The following is a 20,814-nucleotide window of genomic DNA, read 5'->3' on the forward strand; positions in this document are numbered from 1 at the left end:
TACTCAGGAGCAGCTGTGGTGCATCGAGGGTGCAGATGACAGACTTAAAGCAGGAATCAGGATAGACCTGGTTTATAGCATAACACTCCATAAGCTGCCATCATTAGTATTTCATCATCCCTAAAAAAAGAAAGGCCACGAACTCAACCCAATGTTTCTAGAGCAAGAACTAGAAATACACTTAAAAGGTATGAGATAGAAACAATGAGAACTTTCCAATCCAACACCAATAAAACAATGTTTGTCTCAGCAAAATTTATTCTGACTCAATGACACACACCGCAATGAAGTGTCTTATTCACCGTCTCTCCACTCAGCCAGGTCTCATAGGTTTTCACAGTGAATGCTCACATTGAGAAACAATGGGTCCAATGTGATCTTGTCTCATGAGGAGGTGTGTAGAAATGAAACGGTGGAGAGACGGTGATGTCCTTGCACAGTGAGAGGCCTCTCCAACCAATGAACTATGGCAGTCATGAATCCTTTATGGCTTACAGCTCCCTGATGCCAGGAAGAGGGTAAACGGGGAGGAAATAATCCATCTTTTCACACCTGTTGCCCAATTTCCATTATCTTGATTTTTGACACATGGTCAATCTGGCGAGACAAAAAGGTTTTCCAAATGTGAAAGCCAACAAATGCTCTTCCCACTAACGTGAATTGCAATTGCCTTTTTCATCTTTTACAGGTTATCAGTTCCCTGTGTGCGCCTGACACTGTTGTCATGGTGACCTCCTCCATCACACTGCACTGTGCTGAAACTCCTCCAGTGACACAAGGCTATTATACCATCAAGCCCAGTGGAAGTGTCATGGTGTGCAATGATGTGGTCTCTTTAGGTCCTGCATTATATGGGCCCACTTAACCTTGTGCTCCTCTTAACAGACAGGCCAGTGGCAAGAGCAAACACGCTAGCCTTTGGTGCAAATTTGTGGCTCTCTGAAATGTACCGACACATCAGCACATATACAGATACGGTATGAGTCATATTCCTGAGATGGAGCTCATTGTGTTACTGTCTCTGAGTTGTTTTTGATGGCATCTGCTGCTGAAAAGAGACAGTAGCCATATGAAGCAACAATGTCAAATTTAACAAACCTCTAAATCCATTCAACTTGCTCAAAAGCAGAGCATCATTTATTTTAGAGGATTTTCATCTCATGTTCCTTTTCGCTCTGTCCAGTGCTGGAGGCTGTAGAAAACTCCCTCTCCTTCACAAAAAATGAGGGAAACGCAGAGATGGAGAGAGGCTTAATGAGGGGATAGAGAGAAATTGGGACAAAACTCCCTCTACAGAGCTCAGAGAGACACCTGAGGGATACAGCAGTGTCCTGAGAGCTAAGTGTGGAGAGCAGAAATCACTGACATCTGTCTGCATGCAGGTTCCCAATGCAGCACAAATCCAAACTATGGCTCCCATATTCTGGCTATTGCATGAAATCTCTATTGCAGTGCTTTTCTCGGTGGATAGATATACTAAAAATCTGCAGCAATGGTGCAAAAGAGGACAAATGACTGGGAATTGACGCATGGCATAAAGAAGGGGGGGGGGGGGGGGTTGATCACTACATGATGTCATCCCTCTAATCCTCATATCAAATACCATAACAGCTTCACATCAGGGAGGGATAAGCGTCTCCACTGCAATAAGAGTCTCAGTAGGTGATCCAGAGTACTCAGAATGCTATTAAAACTGAACTGTACTTCTGAGGCCGACTCATTTGATGCCCTTGATTTGTTTAACGTTCCATATTTGTGTTTTTATTCCAGGAACAAAGTTATTTTAAAGCTTTCAGGTTACATTTACACAACTAGGCACAAGTGACCCAATTCCCGATTTTTGCTCACATTGCTAAAGTGGCCTAAATAAATCTGAAATGTATCAGATATCTGCCAATGTAACTATCATTTATACATACAGATCAGAATCTTCTTTCCAGTATTACTTGCACGTCAGAAAACACATTATTCTACTCTGTCCACAGAGGAATAACTAAATAAATATGCTTTGACAAGCAATAATATGATTACTTATTCTGTTTAAGTCCATCTCAGAGAACCAAAATGCTAAACCCTCATTTGAGCAAGAAAAACTATTGAAGTATAGAAAGGGTATAATGTAGCCTTAGTCTTAAAACTGGAACAACAGCTGGATCTTTTACGGCTTCCTCTATAAGTTATTGTTATGATTTCTCTCAACCTAAAAATCACATCTCAAAATCTGATTAACAGCCTAATGCTTTTCCCAGTCTGCTCAGTCAATGATCTACAGTACAGTCACATATGCTGGGTTCTCCTCTTACAGCCACAGCGTGTATGGCACAATGCTTTTAGGGATATTGGCTCTGCAGAACTGATCATAAAGCCAGTTGTGACAAAAGATATTATGGTGGTTCCCATACTCCAGGACACTTGCTCTCACCATGAAATAAGCCTTTTTTAACACGCATCTGACTAACATCTATTGCATAAAAAAAACCTAAAATGAGGCTGGCAGAGCTGAAAAAGAACGGGTATGTCAGCTCTTCACATAATACAAGCTCTACCTCTTTATCGCCAACATTAGCTTCTACACATACACACATTTGAGAGCTGGTCAAAGTCCAGCTTGGCTAAAAAAAAAGTAGATGGTGGAGGTGGTTGACATATTAAACAGTTGCACAGCAAGCACAACATTAATGATTAAAACAGACATGTGCAAAAATACTGATGTCCAAATATAAATCCGAGCTTTTGGTTTGCGGTCTGTGAGGAGGAGTGCTACTTGGAAGAGATTAAGCCCCACTTACTCCGACTTTTCTCCTCTGAGAGTAGTTTAAGAGCATGTTTATGACTTTGTTGCTCATTTGTGTGTCATGATGCCATGCCAGAAATTGCCTCATGACAAAGGCACGGGGAGGAGTTGCACAGAGGTGAACACACTCCCACGTGAGATATCTGTTGCATAGTGATCAAGCAGGGAGAACTTCCTCAAACCCTTGTATATTGAAATTGCTTTGGAGAGGACACTACTCTCCTCTTGTGTGACTATGAGACAAAAGCGTAATATACAAGAGGCACATGGCTGACACACTTCATTATAAGAGCCTGTCTCTTGCTAATTGTAAAGATGGGCCCATGCTAACAAATGTAATTACACTAATAAGCACATAATTCTCTGATATCAAGACAAGCACTACACCAGTAGGTACCGCACTTTGTTTCATTTCTTGCCATGTTATTAGATGTGAAAATAATGTGCTCTCTTACACCTGTGAGTATAAAAAGAGCCATATCATCCATAGCCATTGTACTGAACTGGTGATTAGAAAAAACAACTCTCTGCAAGAATATGAAATTATTGTCTGTCAAATTAATTAAGGTGTTAAAAGTGAGTTTCTTCAGCCTGTGTTTAAGTGTCCTTTCAGCAGAAAGTGTGTCAAGATAATCAATGGAGGCAACTGACAGTCTGGGATTCATATTGATTCTGTTCTGAGCGTGATATTTGCAATCTTGCGCTTCCACCAAGGGAGCCAATATACTGTATATCCAATACATAGAACAAAGGTATCCCTGTAGTTTCTTTGTTCTATGTATGGCTGCAAATGTAACACAGAAAAACAACTATTCTAGTATCAATCAAGCTTCATCTTTTAATCCATTATAAATATGTGGCAGAGATGGGTTCAAAATAGAAACAAATTTGGGTAGGGCAAACTACTGCTGATGTGCCCTGGGGAAAGGCACTCAGCATCCTTCCGCTCTATTGCTGCCCAATCACACAGAGGGATGTTTATATTTAAGGTTTCTCACCCCTTGCTCGTCCAGCTTGAGGAGCTGCTCAGGCACCTTAGGTGAGTTGAGGGCCAGCCTCAGACACTGAATGTTCAGCTCGGGGATCACGTACTCCAGCACCTCCTTCAACGGCAGGCCACGGGCCGTCCCATGTCTCGCTGTGGATGGAATGGCATCTTCCAGAATGGCCCCACGGAGAGTGGTCAGCTGACAGGAAAGACAGACAATCTTGAATATAAATCTCGCTGTAGGCTTCACTGGGAGGGTGTAACACTGTAACAAGGCAGCTAAGTGAGTCAGTCAGAATTCCCTCATACATTATGCCGTATTATTTTGGGTAGAGACTCCATTACTGGTTCCTCTGGACAACATTAGGGACAAGCATTCTAAATAATTAACACAGGCTAACAGCGCACTAAATGTTAAGTGCTGTTTTACTGTTCGGGCCATTAATGTGCCAGTAAGAGCTGACCAAAACAACTTCAGCGCCCACTCCCAGACCCCCTGGTGTGGTTTGTAACATCACAGACACATATGGACCAATAAATCAGATTCTGTGGTGGTTGTAGTTCCATCCGATCCGCCCTGCATGTGGTCATTGATTTCAGCGGTCAATGGCTGTCTGATAGAGAGGCATTCTGGAAAGCCGATTACTTAACAGAGGTGGGGAGAAGGAGTAAGAGAAAAAGAGAGAGAGACATAGGAGCACTTGCGTATAGATGCTCTTGTGATTGGGGACTTAAACCACCGTCTCTGTGCTACTTGCAGGGCTAACATGACCCAGATACATTGTTTCATCATGGGAGTGGTGCTTCAAACCAAGAATGGCATTAGATATCAGTGACATTTCCCTGTCTGACGCATCTGTTGTACCTGAATAATTCAGAGGATGAGACCACCCTGCATCAATCAATGAGAGCTTTCCATACCACAAGGGACCATGTGAGTGTATGTCTGATTGTAGTCTATGGTTGAATTACTGTATTCCATTGTGATAGACTGCATCAGTGCCTGCATGGCTGACCAACTGAGTCACAACTGGCACAGAATCACTGGCCCCATAGGGTGATGGGATCAAATTTAGGTGGGGGAATTGTAAGACGTCTCTACTTGTTTTCAAGGGTACTGGAACACTGCTGCACTGCTTGACTGAGCCCCGAGCTGAATCACCTTGACATGTCATTCCCAAATGAAAAATATGGGAAATGAAAACAGCCCCTTAAAAGAAGAGTTCACTTCCTATTAAAGATAAGTCGAATGAGTTCACATTGGAGGGTTGTAGTTACCTGACTGGTTCTGAAGGTGACCCGATAGTTGTACTGCATTCCATCTTTCTCCTTCCCATCTTCCAGCTTCTCCCTGCGGACGCTGACTGCAACCGGTCCCAGATTGTCATCTACCCCAAAATAGTTCTGATGCTCTGGAGGTGGAAGAAGAAAAGTCAGAATAGGAAACTGCACATCAATTATTGACTAAATGTGAGTTTCCAGGGTTTTCAAGCTAAAATAAATTTATATTTAAGTGCTGCACATTTGCCATTTCTTAAGTGGGTATTGTGTTTTATTGGTCATACATTTGTCAACACATCTTAAAAAGGTTTTGTCTTGAATTTGTCCAAGCTTCTGAAATTTTGATTAGACCGAGAGCATTAGATGCCCTCTAGAGATCTGACATTGACCCATTCAGGATTAGAATCTGAGATTTCCAGCATGCAAAGGTCAAATTGGGATTTAAAAAAGCAGCACAGCAAATCATGACCTACTATGTCCCATCACTAACCCAGATATTTCAATCTTCCCAACATCTCATGATACAGAAGGAGAGTATTCAACAAAGGTTTTTTGGTTTGTATCCGTGAATACTGTTCAGAATTAATCTCGTCATCAATTCTGGTTTAAACAACGACATCCACACAGTGCTTTTAAAGTGGACCTGACAGGAACACCCTTACATAATATATCACATATTTGGACAAAAACATTATGTCGGCAAAAGAGGATGTACATGCACATCCTCAAAAAATGGGATGAATTTAAGACCTTTTGGATCTATGGCATGGTATCTGACAACTAATGGAAAGATTTAAAATATCAGTAGCCATGTAGTTCAGAGGATGAATGCTTTCTCTTTTTAGACACTCCTCATCTGAGTATGTGTACTGTATATGAAGCAGCAGTAGATCAATGCACCAGGCCTTGTCACATTTCGCCAATAATGGCGAGCAGCAGTAAACTGGGATGTAGCCTCTGAGAGTTGTTCACACGAGGAGCGTTTTATTGTCCACCATTTGGAGGACAATATTCAGGACTGGGGGGAAAATCTGGTTGCATTCAACTGCTAGACATCCACTGTTCATGGAGGACGTTCATGGACAGAACCGTACACAGAATATCTCATTTGTTCTCCAAAGGAGAATGATTTGACCGACCTTTTCTAAAATGCCACTGTACTGGAAAAATTTACATTTTAATGCCTGGCATTAACAACGGGCATAAACACTACTGTTTATTCCATACAACACTTTCATAAAGTCATAATATAATGAGCATGGTAATGAACATAAGACCTGCTTTTAGGGCTTTTACCTTTACTTTAGTTGAGTTTTAGGAATGTCAGGATTCAATACTAATGTCAGTGTCTACATGAAAGTATTTGCTCTGACCTTGTTTGTGTGTGGGGTTTGAGGGGTTCACTGTACATGGACAGGAGCAGAGCAATACACACACGCACAGCAGTGTATTGAGCAAACACTCCCTAATCCCGACTAAAGCCAGGGAGAAAGACCAGGATTCAGCAGACAACAAAGGAAACCCCTCACTGAGGATTCAAACCACTGACATTCACAAAGGGATTTCTGTAGAAGGTTAGACAAGCACCCATGTCGTGTAAACACATTGGCTCTCGTCACTGTGACATCAATATTAGGGCACAGTGCATATCAGCAATAAATTAACTGTACGAAGGCAATATGGGCAAGGTATGTGAGGAATGCTTGGCTTCTCAGGGACAGTGGAGTAAGGGGAGTAAGTGGAAATGCTCTGTGAGGCATAAGGTCAAATGGTGGTAGCAGGCCTGTCCCTGCATATGAGGTTTCTACACATTCCAGCTCTCGTGGCACATGGGCAGTGATAACTGTAGCGGGAAGGTTTTTGTCAACACATTTCTGAAATGTGTGACTGGTGCACATCGTTTGGTGTTGACAAAGCTCGCAAACCAGATAATGATGATTGTCGGGTCAAATTACCCCTCTTTCCTGTCGCACTAAACTGTAGAAATGCCTTTTAAATCCCAACTCGTTCACTTTACAGACAAAGGGGGATACATATCTCTATATATGGTATGATTTACACCATCCGTTATGTCTCAGTGTCTGTCCGCACACAACATGACAGTGACCGGTACGTGATGAGGCTTGGCTCAGTGTGGATGTTGCATTTTATCCATTAAGGCAGTCTAGGGAGAAATACTCCTGTTGCTGAGGGAAGGAGGGCTTCAGGGCGATCAATACGATCAATGTTCAGCCCAGGTTGATAAAAGCTAGCCCTGAAGTGGTGACACACTGTCATGCTTTTGTAAGTGCATGTGCGCACATAAGTATATGGTGTTTTTGCGTGTGTGTGTGTAGTGCAGGGGAGGTGATGACAGATTTGTCTCTGCAATAAAACGCCCCCATGAAAAAGGGCAAGGTCTGAAGTCACATACTATGAGAAAGACTTCTTTTAAAAGGTGCAACATCAAAAGGAAACTGACAGCAACATGGAGTATATCAATTATATGCCGCCCCGCCTTGCCACAGAGGAAGAGGTTAACTTTGCAATAAAAATAAACGATTAAGGAGAGTAGCGCACACTAAAATAAGCATTTATTTTTATGTGCGTAACCACAGGCTTTTGCCATTAGTGAAGGAGGCAACATTTCAGAGTAAATGATTATCAGAATAAACTCACTACTATATTTAAATACACTGTAAGCAGAGCAGATCTGTAATGGTCCCATTAACCTTGACTAGAGACATCAATCCTCAACTGAGGTTAAACGCAGATGCACTGAAATTCATATTTAACACAGAGTACCTTCGTGGAGAAGTTCAGACATTGCTTGGTGTGAAAGGTGAAGCAGCTGTTTTCTGGGGGGGGCTTAAGAATGGGTAATTCAATATGCTGAGAGCAGCGGACAGAGAGACACAGACAGTGGGGGGAAAGACACGTATAATGCGGCGATGGGTCGGGGTTACCGTGGTATTTCCACACTCAGTCACATAGGTGTTTTAATGAGCAGCACAGGGACCTTTGCGTAGTTTTGCTGACCCTATAGTTTTAAGTGCAAGGTCCTTACGCCCCTACACCCGCCCCTTTGGGAACAGCTGCAACACACCCTCATGCTCACCTCTCTCCTCTCACATGACTAATCACAGCTTCTCCACAGGGTTCAGGGTAATATCACGGTGAGGACCTTCCCAAGGAAGTGAAACACACACCCTCACGTCCAGCACAGGCCAGCTATTGTTCCTGCCCTTAGCTCATCTGGTGCTACAAAAATAACTGGGCCGTCAAGATATCTGACCCTGTGAGTGGAAGCTTTCCCATTCAGGATGGCCTCACCCACACAGGGCATTGTGCATATGCTCTTTCCAAGGAAAACAGATAAGGACATGGACATCTCCTAAAAAATATGGCATTCACATATGATCAACATATTATTTTTGCCACAATCCTTACCTTTGCCATAGAAGAACTTGTGGTAGTAGTACGCTCCCAGGTCTATATGTTCAATGATGTAGCGTTTGACCTTCTCCCTGTGGATAGGCTGGTTTTCTCTTGGCACCTCCAGTACAGAGACGCCTGCATTGGTGCAGTGGGAACTCAAAGACGATTCAAAAGAGCAGCTTTCCCCCAGATTATTGTAGTTGGCACTGTTGGCTCTAGAGAGGGAGATCTTCCGCTCCCCCTCACCACCGATTTCATTGCGAAAGTGTGGGCAAGTCAGTACTAAGCTGTTGCTCTTCCCGTCACCCTCATCAACATCCAGGTTCTCCTTGGGGTTTAAGTCCTCCCTGCTACCTAGCGGTGATTCAAACATGGGAACATTTCCACTGCTACATCCTGCTATACCTCCATCTGCCCCAGTCCCCGGTCCTGGCCCTAGTCCACCTCCAGAGCTTCCGCCAACCCCAGCACCAGCTCCAGCCCCAGCTGAGGCAGCTGAGGCCCCAGTAGTGGTGTTCTTCCTCTGGCTCAGGTTAGCTCTGCTTGCCACTGCCTCGCTGATATTGAATAGTACGCTCTGGACATCGTAATGGGCGAAGCATTTTTGGAAACTGAGTGGTCGTCGGTCATCTTCCATTGAAAGCCGCAAAGCATCGCTCTCACTCTTTATGGTCCGCAACTTCCTAAACAGAGATGGTTCAGAAGAGTCCGACTTGAGACGCCTCATGAATGACTTTTCTCTCTCCCTGCTGTAGAGAATAGAGGGGTCTATGTAGTCGTAGCCTGGAATGTGGACTATCTCACCCCTGGCAATCTGGGCTGCTGTCTGCAGACTCGGGGAGAGGGAAGCGTCACAACGCAACAACTCTGGAAAACCCAGTGGGGGCACACTACGGTGGTCCAAGGGTTCAACCCGGTAGCCCCTGAGCATGGTGAAGAACCCATCCCCACTCAGGCCCTGACGGTCAATGGAGGATGTGCTACCATACTCCCGGTGCAATGAGGCGCCAGTGTTTGGATTGACAGCATTCTGGTCCATTATGTCCTCAGAGTCAATGTCACTTATAGTGACATCGCTGTTGCTCCGCTGACGGATAGGGTGGAGACCCTTCAGTGGCGAGTGGCTGAGGAGGTCACTCAGTGTATACTTGTCAGAGTAGTCTGACTCCAGACAGACCGATTCATCTTGCTCGAGAATTTCCATCGTATGTTCTTGCTGGCCATTCTGAAAGACTGGGATCACGCTCTGATAGTTGGGTGAAGGTCTTCCATCCCATATGTCTTTCCTCGGTGGCCATTCTGACACCCTGGCCCTGACACCCATTTTTGGCATTGCTGGATTGCCATTTGTTTTGCCTGCTCCTTCAGGCTTCCCTTGCATATTGGAGACTGGGGGACCCATGCTACCATTCAGGGCTTTGAGTTTCCTGCTGAAAAGCTCCTCTGACTGCATGGCTCTGGGGTATTCTTCTGGGCCTCCCACAATTCCCACAAGGTTTGATTTGTTATCTGTCACAGGGCTCAAAATACTCATATCCTGCTGGCAGACTGCTTGAAGAGCAGACTCTTCTTCCTCATCATGTGATTTGTTCACTGTTGGGCAGAGGAGGATCCTCTTTCCTGAGTCAATGAACCAGCCATCATCATTACTCACAGAGGGTGGATGGCACAACAATCGACACACAGCATTTAGACATCAAGGAGAAATGTGTATGGACTGTCGATAAGCACAGCAGAATCTCTTCTCACGGCGTGTCACCAATTCAGAACGACAGCTGGAAGAGTTCGATCTATGACACAAAAAGAAGAGAGGAGATTTAGCACATTGTGAGTATAAACAAACAAAGAAGAGATTTGTATCCCTCAATACTCTGACAGAATACAGTATTCAAAACAACTAATTGCTGTATTTTACAGGAGGTCCAATTATGGGTTTATAATGAGATAGATGAATATCTTTGTTGGTGCTTCCAGCCAATGGCTAACAGATGGCTGTGGAGCAGGTTACAGCTACAAGTGGCAGATGTTCTGCTAAATGTTCACGTGTATTCGTAACTGATCCATCTACCTGCAGCAGCATCGAGCCTGTAAACTATGCACGAGGGATAGTTTTGCAGGGTCTGTGTGAATTCCAGTTTTATCTGCTGTAGTTGGACAGGAGGGAAACTCTTGTTTTTTTTACGATTTATTGATCGACTACTTGAAACAACACACTTTAAGTAAGAAAACAACTCATATTCCGTTTGATATATTTATTCTCCTGGTGCATTAGTTTTTTGCGAATACACAACCAGCCTCATGCAGGATACATGCAATCCCTTTCTTCAGTTTCTGTCTGTACTACTACATCGCAACAAATGATTTAACAACTCATCATCTACATGTCATTACGTCTTAAAGTGAAAATGCACCATTTACTGATCTATGTCTTAGAATGGAAATATATATACTGATAGTGACTGCGCTAAAAGTAACACAGACCTCATGTGGCACACACTGTTACTAGTACGGTATAAACTAATCTAATATGCAAAATAGCTGCAATTGCCACTGCATTGTATTGAAAGGTGTTACATTCCCCCTCGTAGACATGATGCTATTAAACATATTAGAAACACCTTTCAATACAATTAGCACTGACTTCATGCAGCACCTCGGACAAAGATGGGATATATTGTATTGTACTGTACACGTGGATAAATGAGCACTGAATGTACAAGCAGACCATTACGTACAACTACTGTAATGTTACAGCAAGTTTAAAAGTTGCCTCTCTCCCCTTGTTCACCTGGGGAATACAAATAACAAACACCATGCTCCTCCTGACAAAAGGCTGAAATCAGCAGTTACACAAATTAACCTGGACTGCTGAGGACATATACAGGGGGGTGAAAACACTGGTGGGCTTTTGTCCTTGAAAAGTAGTTTTTTCCCCTCTTGGGGATTTTAGATGTCAGAGACACAAAAGCAGCACATGGTTTCCATTTTTATCAAAGAAAGGTCCCTGCAGATCAGCCACGTGTAGACTTTTGTTACAGAGGCACCAGGACGGTCATGTTGAATAGTTCCACCGGTGCAATTTCAAACAGACAATTTAATACAGATGGACGAGAAAGCATGAGCTGCAACAAACACCCCACACAGAGAGAAGCGACCTCGAGCAGGTTCATGTCTTCCCATGATTGTTAGGTGTGTAAAAGGTCCAGTGGGGCTGTGAGGTGTTAGACCAGATTCGCCTCACTGCACAGATCTCCACAACCACTGCCAGACTCCTGCATGCAAGATCAAACACTGTGCTGCAATTGAGACTAGGAGCCTTTCTTCACTGACCTAAATAGCTTTTTCTTGTTCTTTAGGGCTGATGGTCTGCCTCATTTCTCCTAGCACTGCAATCACAAGTTATCAAGTAAAGCCTCCACATCAGAGGAAAGTTACTGTTTTTTCTTTAGAAAAGCCATAAAGAATTCATTGTGAACATGACTGAGGAGCAAGAATTTTGCTACCTGCATTGATTTTGTTTCAGCCCTGTGAATTGGCCATCAGTCAGATAACCACCATTGCTACACAACTGCACGCTGCAATTTACATGCACAAGTCATTGGCTTTTAAGCAGGAAAAACTATTTTGGGATAAGACTCTGGGCCAAATCAAGATTAGCAACAAACCAGATTAAACTCAAAACATTGAAATAATCAAGTACTGGCCTCCACCTGGTCAAAATTCAGGTTAACAGCAGTAATACTTGAGTGACCTACATTTTGTATTAACAGAACATTGCAATACTCACTCATTTCACTGCTTCCCTTTATTAATACTAATATAAGGTACCTAATTTTCTCAACACAATTATTTAATTGTCAATACAGCTTCATGGACAAAAGGAAAATCTGTCTGTAATGTCACTGTATTTAACACAAGGCTTAGAGAGCACAGCAAGACATTATGTTGCATGATGTGAATGCATAATGTAGCAGTGAGGAAATGTGTTACACTGAGTGAATGATGAATAATGAAATGTCTGACTGGCAGCAGTGTAATGAAAAGTCGTTTTAAATACAAACAACTTCTGTGTCCAAATAGCTGGAAAGGTATTTTGTCATTCATGATTTTATCATGTGCAAATGTTTAATGAATCCTGTTTTAGCAAAATTAAACTATATAGTTATACACAGTGTCAGGAGGGAGAAAATGAAGCACAGACGAATCTTCATCTACAATTACACAGTAGAAAATGAATTAGTTCTCAACTGATTCACTGCATCAAACATTGGATATCAGTCATAATACAACAACAAGTGAGTAAAGGAACTAAAAATTGAACTAAGACTGGTGTCCCTAGTGCGTGTGATTTTGCTGCACCTATATTCCATTATAAACAACTATAATCCATCCGGGTTCTGTTTTCCAAGAGGGAGGCATCTTGGCCAGATTGATGACGAACACCCTCGAGTCACACTATCACTGAACCACTGTCTTCTCACGCCCACAATTAGAGCAACACTTAAATGCAGTGACAGCAAAATGTGCCACCTGTGCAAACAGCATTATCAGTGGGGAGTCACACAGCAGCTTTTACGGATGACTGAGAACAAAAAGAAGAAAGGCACGGCCTGCATTGTAATCTTACTGCAGGAGAACAAACAACAGCGACTTTTAACAGTGTTAAACAGCTAAATAAACGCTAGGGGAAAAACGCTACATATCCAGACAAACTGAAGAAGACTTAGCTTAAATTTAGTTGTCATTGTTTTGGTCAAAATTGCCAAAACTTCCTGAAACATTGTCATCTTGGAGACAACAGGCTCAGACTCAGTTAACACATTCCGGATCTTACCAGCAGATCATTTAAAATTCAACATTTCCAAGTCTTCACTAGTTCAAGAGTTGTAGTCTTGCCTCCAATCTCTCTTCCATCTGTAGTGAATTTGCAGTCAATAAAAAGTGTGTGAAGAAGACAAGTCTGTTAACGTTCAAAGTGTTCCTGTTGGTGTTGCTAAATAGGATCAGGGTGAGTTGCCCTTTATGTTATGTCGGGACAGGCCAGGATAAATCAGTGAACATGGTGGTCTCTGTTCCCCCTTCCTTCCTTCAATTGGGTTACTTTCCCCTTCGACAGTGATTAATGGACACAGTTGTACCATGTCTGTTTCCACGTCCCCCCCATCCCCCAATCTAGAGAGCCACGGGCTACTTGATCAGCAGAATCCATCTTCTCTGTGACCTGAAGGAGGCTGTTTTCTGTTTCCTTCCTTTGCGGCCATGTGCACGCAGGAGACAGCAGATGGGAGGTGGGCAGCCTGCTTTGCTAACAGCCCATTATTAGTTGAGAAATGCAGCGCCATTACGGGTATTTAAGACGCAAGGCCTTGTTAACAGGGGGATGGGATGCAGAGGCAAAGATGGGAAGAGAGAGGCCTAATTACAGTAATGAACTCATTTTCTGTCTCTCATGTCGGTGCTGCTTGTCTTTCATCTTGGTTCATCGAGAGACGAGTGGCCCAGAGATTCTGCCAGGTCTTAAAATAATCCTCTGACATTGAGGCCTGATTAAAGGCCCAGCATATATTAATATGCTGTCAGAAAAGCGAACACATTCTGTCCACCATACTGAGATTAATGCTGCACCATCACTGATGGGCCATTTCGTCAGTGCAGGACACATGGCAAGATGTCAGCCAAATGTGACAGGCACACTAGACTGACTGAATTCCCATTAGTCACTCTTACGACCATAACTGTCACTATGAGCACGGAGGGCAACTCCTCTGAACAAAGCTGTGGTCTTTTTTTTGGGCGAGTTTGCAGCTCTATTCTGCAAAGATGTTGAGCAAATTAAATCATGCAGCAAGGCTATTACACAGAGCATTGCCACATTAACATTATAACTCTTTTCAAATGGAATTTGCTCAGCACCACTGCAGCTAATCCATTTATAGCCAACAGCAGATAAAATAATTAAGCACATTTGCCCCAAAAGCAGTTTTTTATCGTTGGTGCTTTATTAAAAATGCTCTCAAGAGGAATGTGCCAGCGTTTATATAGCTGTCTGCAGCGAGGCCTGTATGTCTGGTAGGTTAGCTGCAAATGTCAGATGATGCCAGACATAGAGTTACCAATGGTGAATTCCAAAACAAAGACAACAGGACCTATGGCTGCAGAGCGGGTGGGAGCTAATAATAGAGAGGGAAGAAAATGATTTACAACCAACACAAGGTGGGAATAGCACAAGAAAGGTGTAAAGAAACAACTGAGAAACTGGATACAAGCACAACACGTCAAAGCCTTACCAACCACTTAACACTATTAACCAACTGCAGACGAGGGTGCATTTGCAGTCATAAAGCCACCATATTGCCTGTCAATGTTTACATACACCTTGATACTACATTAAGAAATCACCCTTGTACATTTGGCGGACTGCAGTATCTATTAATATATCAATGTTTACTTCTTGCTGGATCTTTTGCCTCAATTGACGAACAAACAAAAATCGGACTAATTCCCATTTTGTTTGCAGTACAGAGCCAGATTAAATACAGTATATCTGGAGCAGCCCCAGTATGAACTGTGAAACTAGAGCCATTGGCATTGCTAATGGAGTAACACATTCTTAGTCAAAGAAAGCACACAGCCTTAGAATGAAGCAATTATATTCAAAGCATGCCTTCCCCTTTTTTCACATTCCTTTAAAAGGTGCTGTTCTCGATATTGTCCAGCCTATTGCACCCTGGGTCAAAGGCAAACATGTTTATTCAGCCCCAACTGAGCTGCTGGCAACCCGGAGCCCTTGGGTGAACACAGGCCTGTGATTATGGTCAATTATCTTTAATAAAGCTTTGTGTAATTGAGCCATATTAATGCTGCTCTGTTTTAGGCAAGCAGGAAGTAGTAGCTGGCCTCATCCCCGAGACGCCTCGACCTCCAGAACTGACGCCAAGCCTTGATGCAGTCATTTTCCTCCCTCAGCCAAACTAAATTAGGGTCCAATGTAGGTTAGAGGCCAAGATGATTACACCAATTTTCCACCTCATGGACTTCATCATATAGTGAGTCAGGCTGCATTTCTAAACGACGTTGGTATAGAAAGCTAATTTGCAAGTTCTTTTCAGAGCATTTTTCATTCCCTGCTGCTTGTGCTGCTTCTATTTTGTGTTGCCAGACATTTGTGATGTGTCATACGGTGTTCATCATCAACACAGAGTAAGGAAATCAGCCAAGCGGAAAGCAAACATACCTGGAGGGAACACTGTTTATCCTTCACTGCCCACTATTTGATTTCTCAATAAAAACAATGAATCGCATCCATGTCACTTTCTACTCAAATGTGATCAAATTTTCACTGCCGGGGTGTTAGCAATTCACCCTCAGAGTTGATTTAAAACAAGGTGGGAGCTCTGTTTTCAATCCCCTATTGTCAGCAGCTGTTCTAATCTTGTGGCGGGAATGGGAGGGGTGTACTGTGTATGATGGCTTTGGGCAGGACAGATATTAAATTCATCGCACTTGCAGTCAGGGAAAGGAGGGGCACAAGGGGGTTGTGTGAGTGCAACCACACATGGGTATCTCCAATCTGATGAAAACACTTTTGTTTCTGCTCCGCTGGAGCGATTCCTTACCTTAACTGGGTTATTGCAAAGGAAAATGGGAGGTTAACGAGAGATGTGAAAGTGGTGGAATGGGAAGGTAGAGCAGAATGGGAGTTTTGCCAAACATTGCTCAAAGAGATTCAGGCAATTAAACTACAGACCCAATTAATTGGGTGATCTTATCCTGAGAGTTCATTACTGGGGCCTGGGAAAACAGGCTTAGCATCCTCCCGGTGCCTCCTTAGCCATAAAGGGCACTTGTAAAAGTGTGTGTGTGCGTAAGGACCAAAGAAACCCAAATGCACTGTTCACCCTCTTCCTCTTTCATCTGCTTGTCCCACAAATCAGGCACTCAATAGGGAGAAATCTCCCACCAGCTGATACTCAAATTAGCACTGATGCTAAAGCTCCTCCGACAATGAACAAACCAACCCCACTCCGGTACATAACTACAACTCAACCCAATCATATAACTCCACCCTCTCCTATTGTGGTCAGACCACCAGCCGAACACCCTGATGTGCGAATACTGCCTGCAGGGAGAAACGCTGAGATTTTAATGGCCAGTGTGAATGTAGGGTCACACCCTCAGTGGGAGGCAAGGAAACCAATGAAATGAGTTCCAGCCGGCTGCCTTATCAAGCCCAATATGTAGAAACGAGCAGTAAACCATATCCAGCCTGGTTGTCCTTTGAAAAGGCACATAGATGTGATTTGGTGAAATTATCATTCATTTAGGTTCAGTAGGGTTCCTTTAGTGATCATCTAAATACATGCGTCATTGCTGATAGCAATTTGAGAGTCAGAACATTATGTTTATATGCACAATATACTTAAGCTTTCATCTCTTCTGCAAGTAAGGTAAGGCAAAAAAAGATGTAAGCATGGACAGAATTACTTGCACTCATTCCCTCAACGATGCAACTGTGTCTTTCCCGTTTTAAAACAGGAATGGGATTTTGAATGGATCGCTTCTGTGTACAATGTCAATCATTTTTAATTTCAATCAAATTTGTTTAAATGTTTTATAACAATGTCGGAGCAAAATTCAAGTTTTTTGTACTACCCCACTTCACCCACAGCCACTAGACAGAGAGTTCACCCACCATTTGCTCACTGCTCTCCTTGAGTCACACCTTCTCCCTCACGCCCTCTTTCAATCTTTTACAACACATCTGCCATCCTCTTCCCCCTCCCTCCCCCTCCCCATGTCCCACGCTCTCTCAGTCCTATGAGCTCTCTGTCCTTCCAAGCTAAAATCTTCCAGTGATTGCACAGGAGTGTTATGTCAACTTCACTGACCAATCTGACATGATCCAATTTGCCTCGTAAGGCGCGCCATCTCTCTCTCTCTCTCTCACTTAAACACACACACACACTGGGCTGGGACCAACACCGACCTTGTGCATGACAGCAGCCGATGAGACTCAAAGAATGGGGGGAAACAATGGAGAGTAAAGAGACGAGTCTGAGTATGAGCGTGTAGGTCTGTGTTTATATACAGAGAAGGCCTGAACATAGTCAACCACGGCAGGAGACACGGAGACGATTAGAGGCTTTTTGTTTACATTTCAGCGAACAGACCTGAAATGACCCAACAGAAGAACAATCGCAGAGGAGATTAAAAAAAAGGAGGTCAGACAGCACAGACTAACCGTCTTATCATCCCCTCCGCCGTAGGCCTCAGCGGCCACTGTGGGAACTTCCCACATTCACTAATGCCTAGGCATTGCTCTCAGATTCACAGAGCCATGGATAATATGGCTTCTATCAAACAAGACCTCTGCAATTTGATCTGTTAAAAACTTTTACAAACCTTTCACGGTTCACTGCTAAATCGACCACACCGTATAGTACATGAACGGAGGATGAATCGTAATGTATTCATGTATGTTTCAGAAGGACAAACATCTGTCCCCCTCAAAAGCCTGCCATCATTTACAATATACACTTTGATAAAGGAAATAAATAGTTTTTCCCCCAAATGTTACAGATACAACTTGTACATGTGATTGGGAATAACCTAGATTATGTCATTCTAAATTGATTTTTTTTATGGTGTCTAAACATCTTAACTCAGGAACTGCCTGTATTGATGCAAGTATGGAAAGGGTGCGAGAAAGAACTCTGAACTTTTTGTGCGTAATGGTCATGTTAGGAGTTATAGAAACGATGACACTATCAGATAATCTCAAAGGTATTCTTGGTATGGCTTTAAAACAGTTATAAGTCAAAACAGAAGCAGTTACGAGAAAGTTAGAGAGAAATTCATGCTTTGACACACCTGGCCAATTGATGCATGAGGTGAGTCAGACTGACAGTTTGACCATTTCAAAAAGTTTAATCGATCTATGATCTGAGAGGTACTTCATCTGAGGCGCACTGAAGCTTAACCAGCCAAAGAAATTTAACCAACAGCTTTCTGGCTAGAATAAAAGCGGTGAGAGAGATGACAAAGTCCTGAGCTGCATTGTTTAGTTATCAGTTCCTGTGGTTGCTGCACTAAACTGAGTTGAAGCCTAAGGTCAGTGCCCTTCCACAGCCATCTTGCCACACCTCATCTGTCAACGGTTATGCTCCCAGCCATAAAATCAAACAATAGATAGCTTGTTTACTTTGCGACGGACTTTGTGGTTATTTCTGGTCGCTGTCTTATCATCTGGGTGGCTAACAAGAGGATTAGGAGGCAACCCAGAGTCTGTCCTGTTTTCAGTCACATCTGGAATGTGCTGCAAGCTCAGTCTGAACAACAAAGTTTGCCTTGATTTTATTTGGCTGGAGTACTTAACTAACCAGAACTGCATATGGTAAATTCTTTTCATTCCTTGCACACGTTCAAATCTCATAACATCAACCATATGCTCTGTTACAGGCAAAGTAACAGGTCTTTCAGAAGTGGCTTGCAACACCCAGAGTGTGTTTTGGAGCCATTCAGCAGGAAGGAGGGAGGACAGGGAATCAAGGTAAAATCTGATTATGTGCATACTGAAACACACAACACGATTTAACATACAATATATTTCCAACTGCCTGGAAACATTTGATTTAACGACACTGCAGCATTTTTCAAGCTTTGCATGCTCAGTGTCAAAAGCGGTTTAACTAATGAAAAGGGAGTGCCGTCATGAAATACAGCTTGACAGAATGCTTTGAATTAGTGCTTTTCCATGCTATCTCATTTTATTGTATAATGTAGTGTTCTGTCTTGTCTGTAATTACACATTGGCGGTGCCTTCTTGGTCAGGTATATTCTATCTTAAATGGCTCTTTTAAATAACAAAAGTGTCAAGTTGGCTAGTAATTTCTCTGCCTTCCTCTAGCTTTCGTCAAGTCATTTACAAGTGTTTCTACTCAGAAAACAAAATCTCATACATCGGCTTTATTATTTCGAAATCCCCATGCCAGCTTCTGCATTTAGATGACAGCTTTTGATAAAATGAAATTAACACTGCGGCACGGGAATGACAACCTTTGCAAGCCAAGATTAATATAATTACTAACATCAATCCATCAAGAGGGAACTGAACCAAAGTGCTGATGGTAGCCTCAAATAATCAAACTGACAAGGTGTGGAGCTGTGCTATGTGGTAAAAGTTATGATATGGAAAGAACTACAGCTTTGTTCTTGAGTCAGAGCGCGCCTCTGGTTCCTCTCACACAAAGTACCACAGCAGCGGTTACACTGGCTGTAGGTACTGCAGGAGGCATCCAAGCCTTTAACTGGCTCCAATGAAAGTCGGAGTCTCCTACCCAGCACCCCTGCCAGCTGGCGACCTGCCCAGCTCCTGCCAGGCAGCACACTGCCATTGTCCTTTAGTTGTTTCAGGGTGATCTGAGAATTAAAATAGACAGGGCAACAGATTTTCCCTCTGTTTCTGTTTATTCACGCGAGAACAAAGGACAAAACCACAACGGTAAACAGAGATCCGCTATGCACCAATCTCAATGATTTAAAATACTTGTTAACGTGGTGAAGGTCAAGTAGAGTCAGTCCCAAAATTAATGCACACTGAATATGACTAATGGAATATTACATTTTTATTACTGTATTCTACACATGAGCAGCACTCTCACGAACCACATAGTAATAGGTCAGAAAACATTATATAACAGCCAGCATTAGAACCACACCCATGACATGCATGCATAGTTTTAGATGTCATTCACAGAGCCTATGTGGGTCTCAGACGAAAGCTCCTGTATGTTCCCAACAGAAGGAGATCATGTTCATTCTTGGCTGCTCCAGCGGAGCCCCACTAACAGGGAGCACGGTGCTGTGGCCCTTCTCCAAAAGGACCATCTGTCCCCCGAACTGGGCCTAGCCACACCGTCCCTCATTTCTAAGGGGAGACAGAGGGGGACGTGCAGGGTTGATGTGGCCCAGCAGGCCTCCAACATAAACCACCACCTATTTCCATCAGCAACACATCCCCCCTCTGCCACTCAGCAGCCTGCTGCTCACCCTGCTACCTCCATAGCAATGACAGCCTGTCAGCGGAGTGCCATCTCTCCAGCAAGGAGAGAAAAAGCAGGGAGGAAGAGGAGACCTTCCAACTTCAGAATAATCTGCTAAATCAGTGAAGTTGAAATGGAAAGCTCAGAAAATGTTGCTGCTTCACTCTTTGCTCCTTGACTGAGGTCAGTCCACACTCACACATTATAACTGAGGAACAGCGGAGCAAAGTAGGTAAGGAGAGCTACGTGACACTGTTAAGATGGATTACCCACACTCTGACACACAAGCAGAT

At 43.2% G+C, this 20,814-nt stretch overlaps 1 protein-coding gene across 4 annotated transcripts in view; it reads right to left on the reverse strand.

Annotated features, from left to right (window-relative positions):
• The window catches only part of LOC143010220 (signal-induced proliferation-associated 1-like protein 2), an 82,431-nt gene that overhangs the window by 38,719 nt on the left and 22,898 nt on the right, over positions 1 to 20,814 (reverse strand). For all 4 annotated transcript variants that reach the window (XM_076162445.1, XM_076162452.1, XM_076162459.1 and 1 more), the window contains exons 2-4: positions 8,493 to 10,270; positions 5,061 to 5,194; positions 3,793 to 3,981 (exon numbers count right to left, since the gene is read on the reverse strand). In XM_076162445.1, coding sequence (XP_076018560.1) covers positions 3,793 to 3,981; positions 5,061 to 5,194; positions 8,493 to 10,014 — 1,845 coding nt within the window. In that variant the 5' untranslated portion in view covers positions 10,015 to 10,270. The remainder of the gene's footprint in view (positions 1 to 3,792; positions 3,982 to 5,060; positions 5,195 to 8,492; positions 10,271 to 20,814) is intronic.

The sequence above is a fragment of the Genypterus blacodes genome, unplaced genomic scaffold (assembly GCF_046128005.1).
Source record: "Genypterus blacodes isolate CSIRO-AG114 ecotype Tasmania unplaced genomic scaffold, CSIRO-AGI_Gbla_v1 ptg000012l_1, whole genome shotgun sequence".
NCBI lineage: Eukaryota > Metazoa > Chordata > Actinopteri > Ophidiiformes > Ophidiidae > Genypterus > Genypterus blacodes.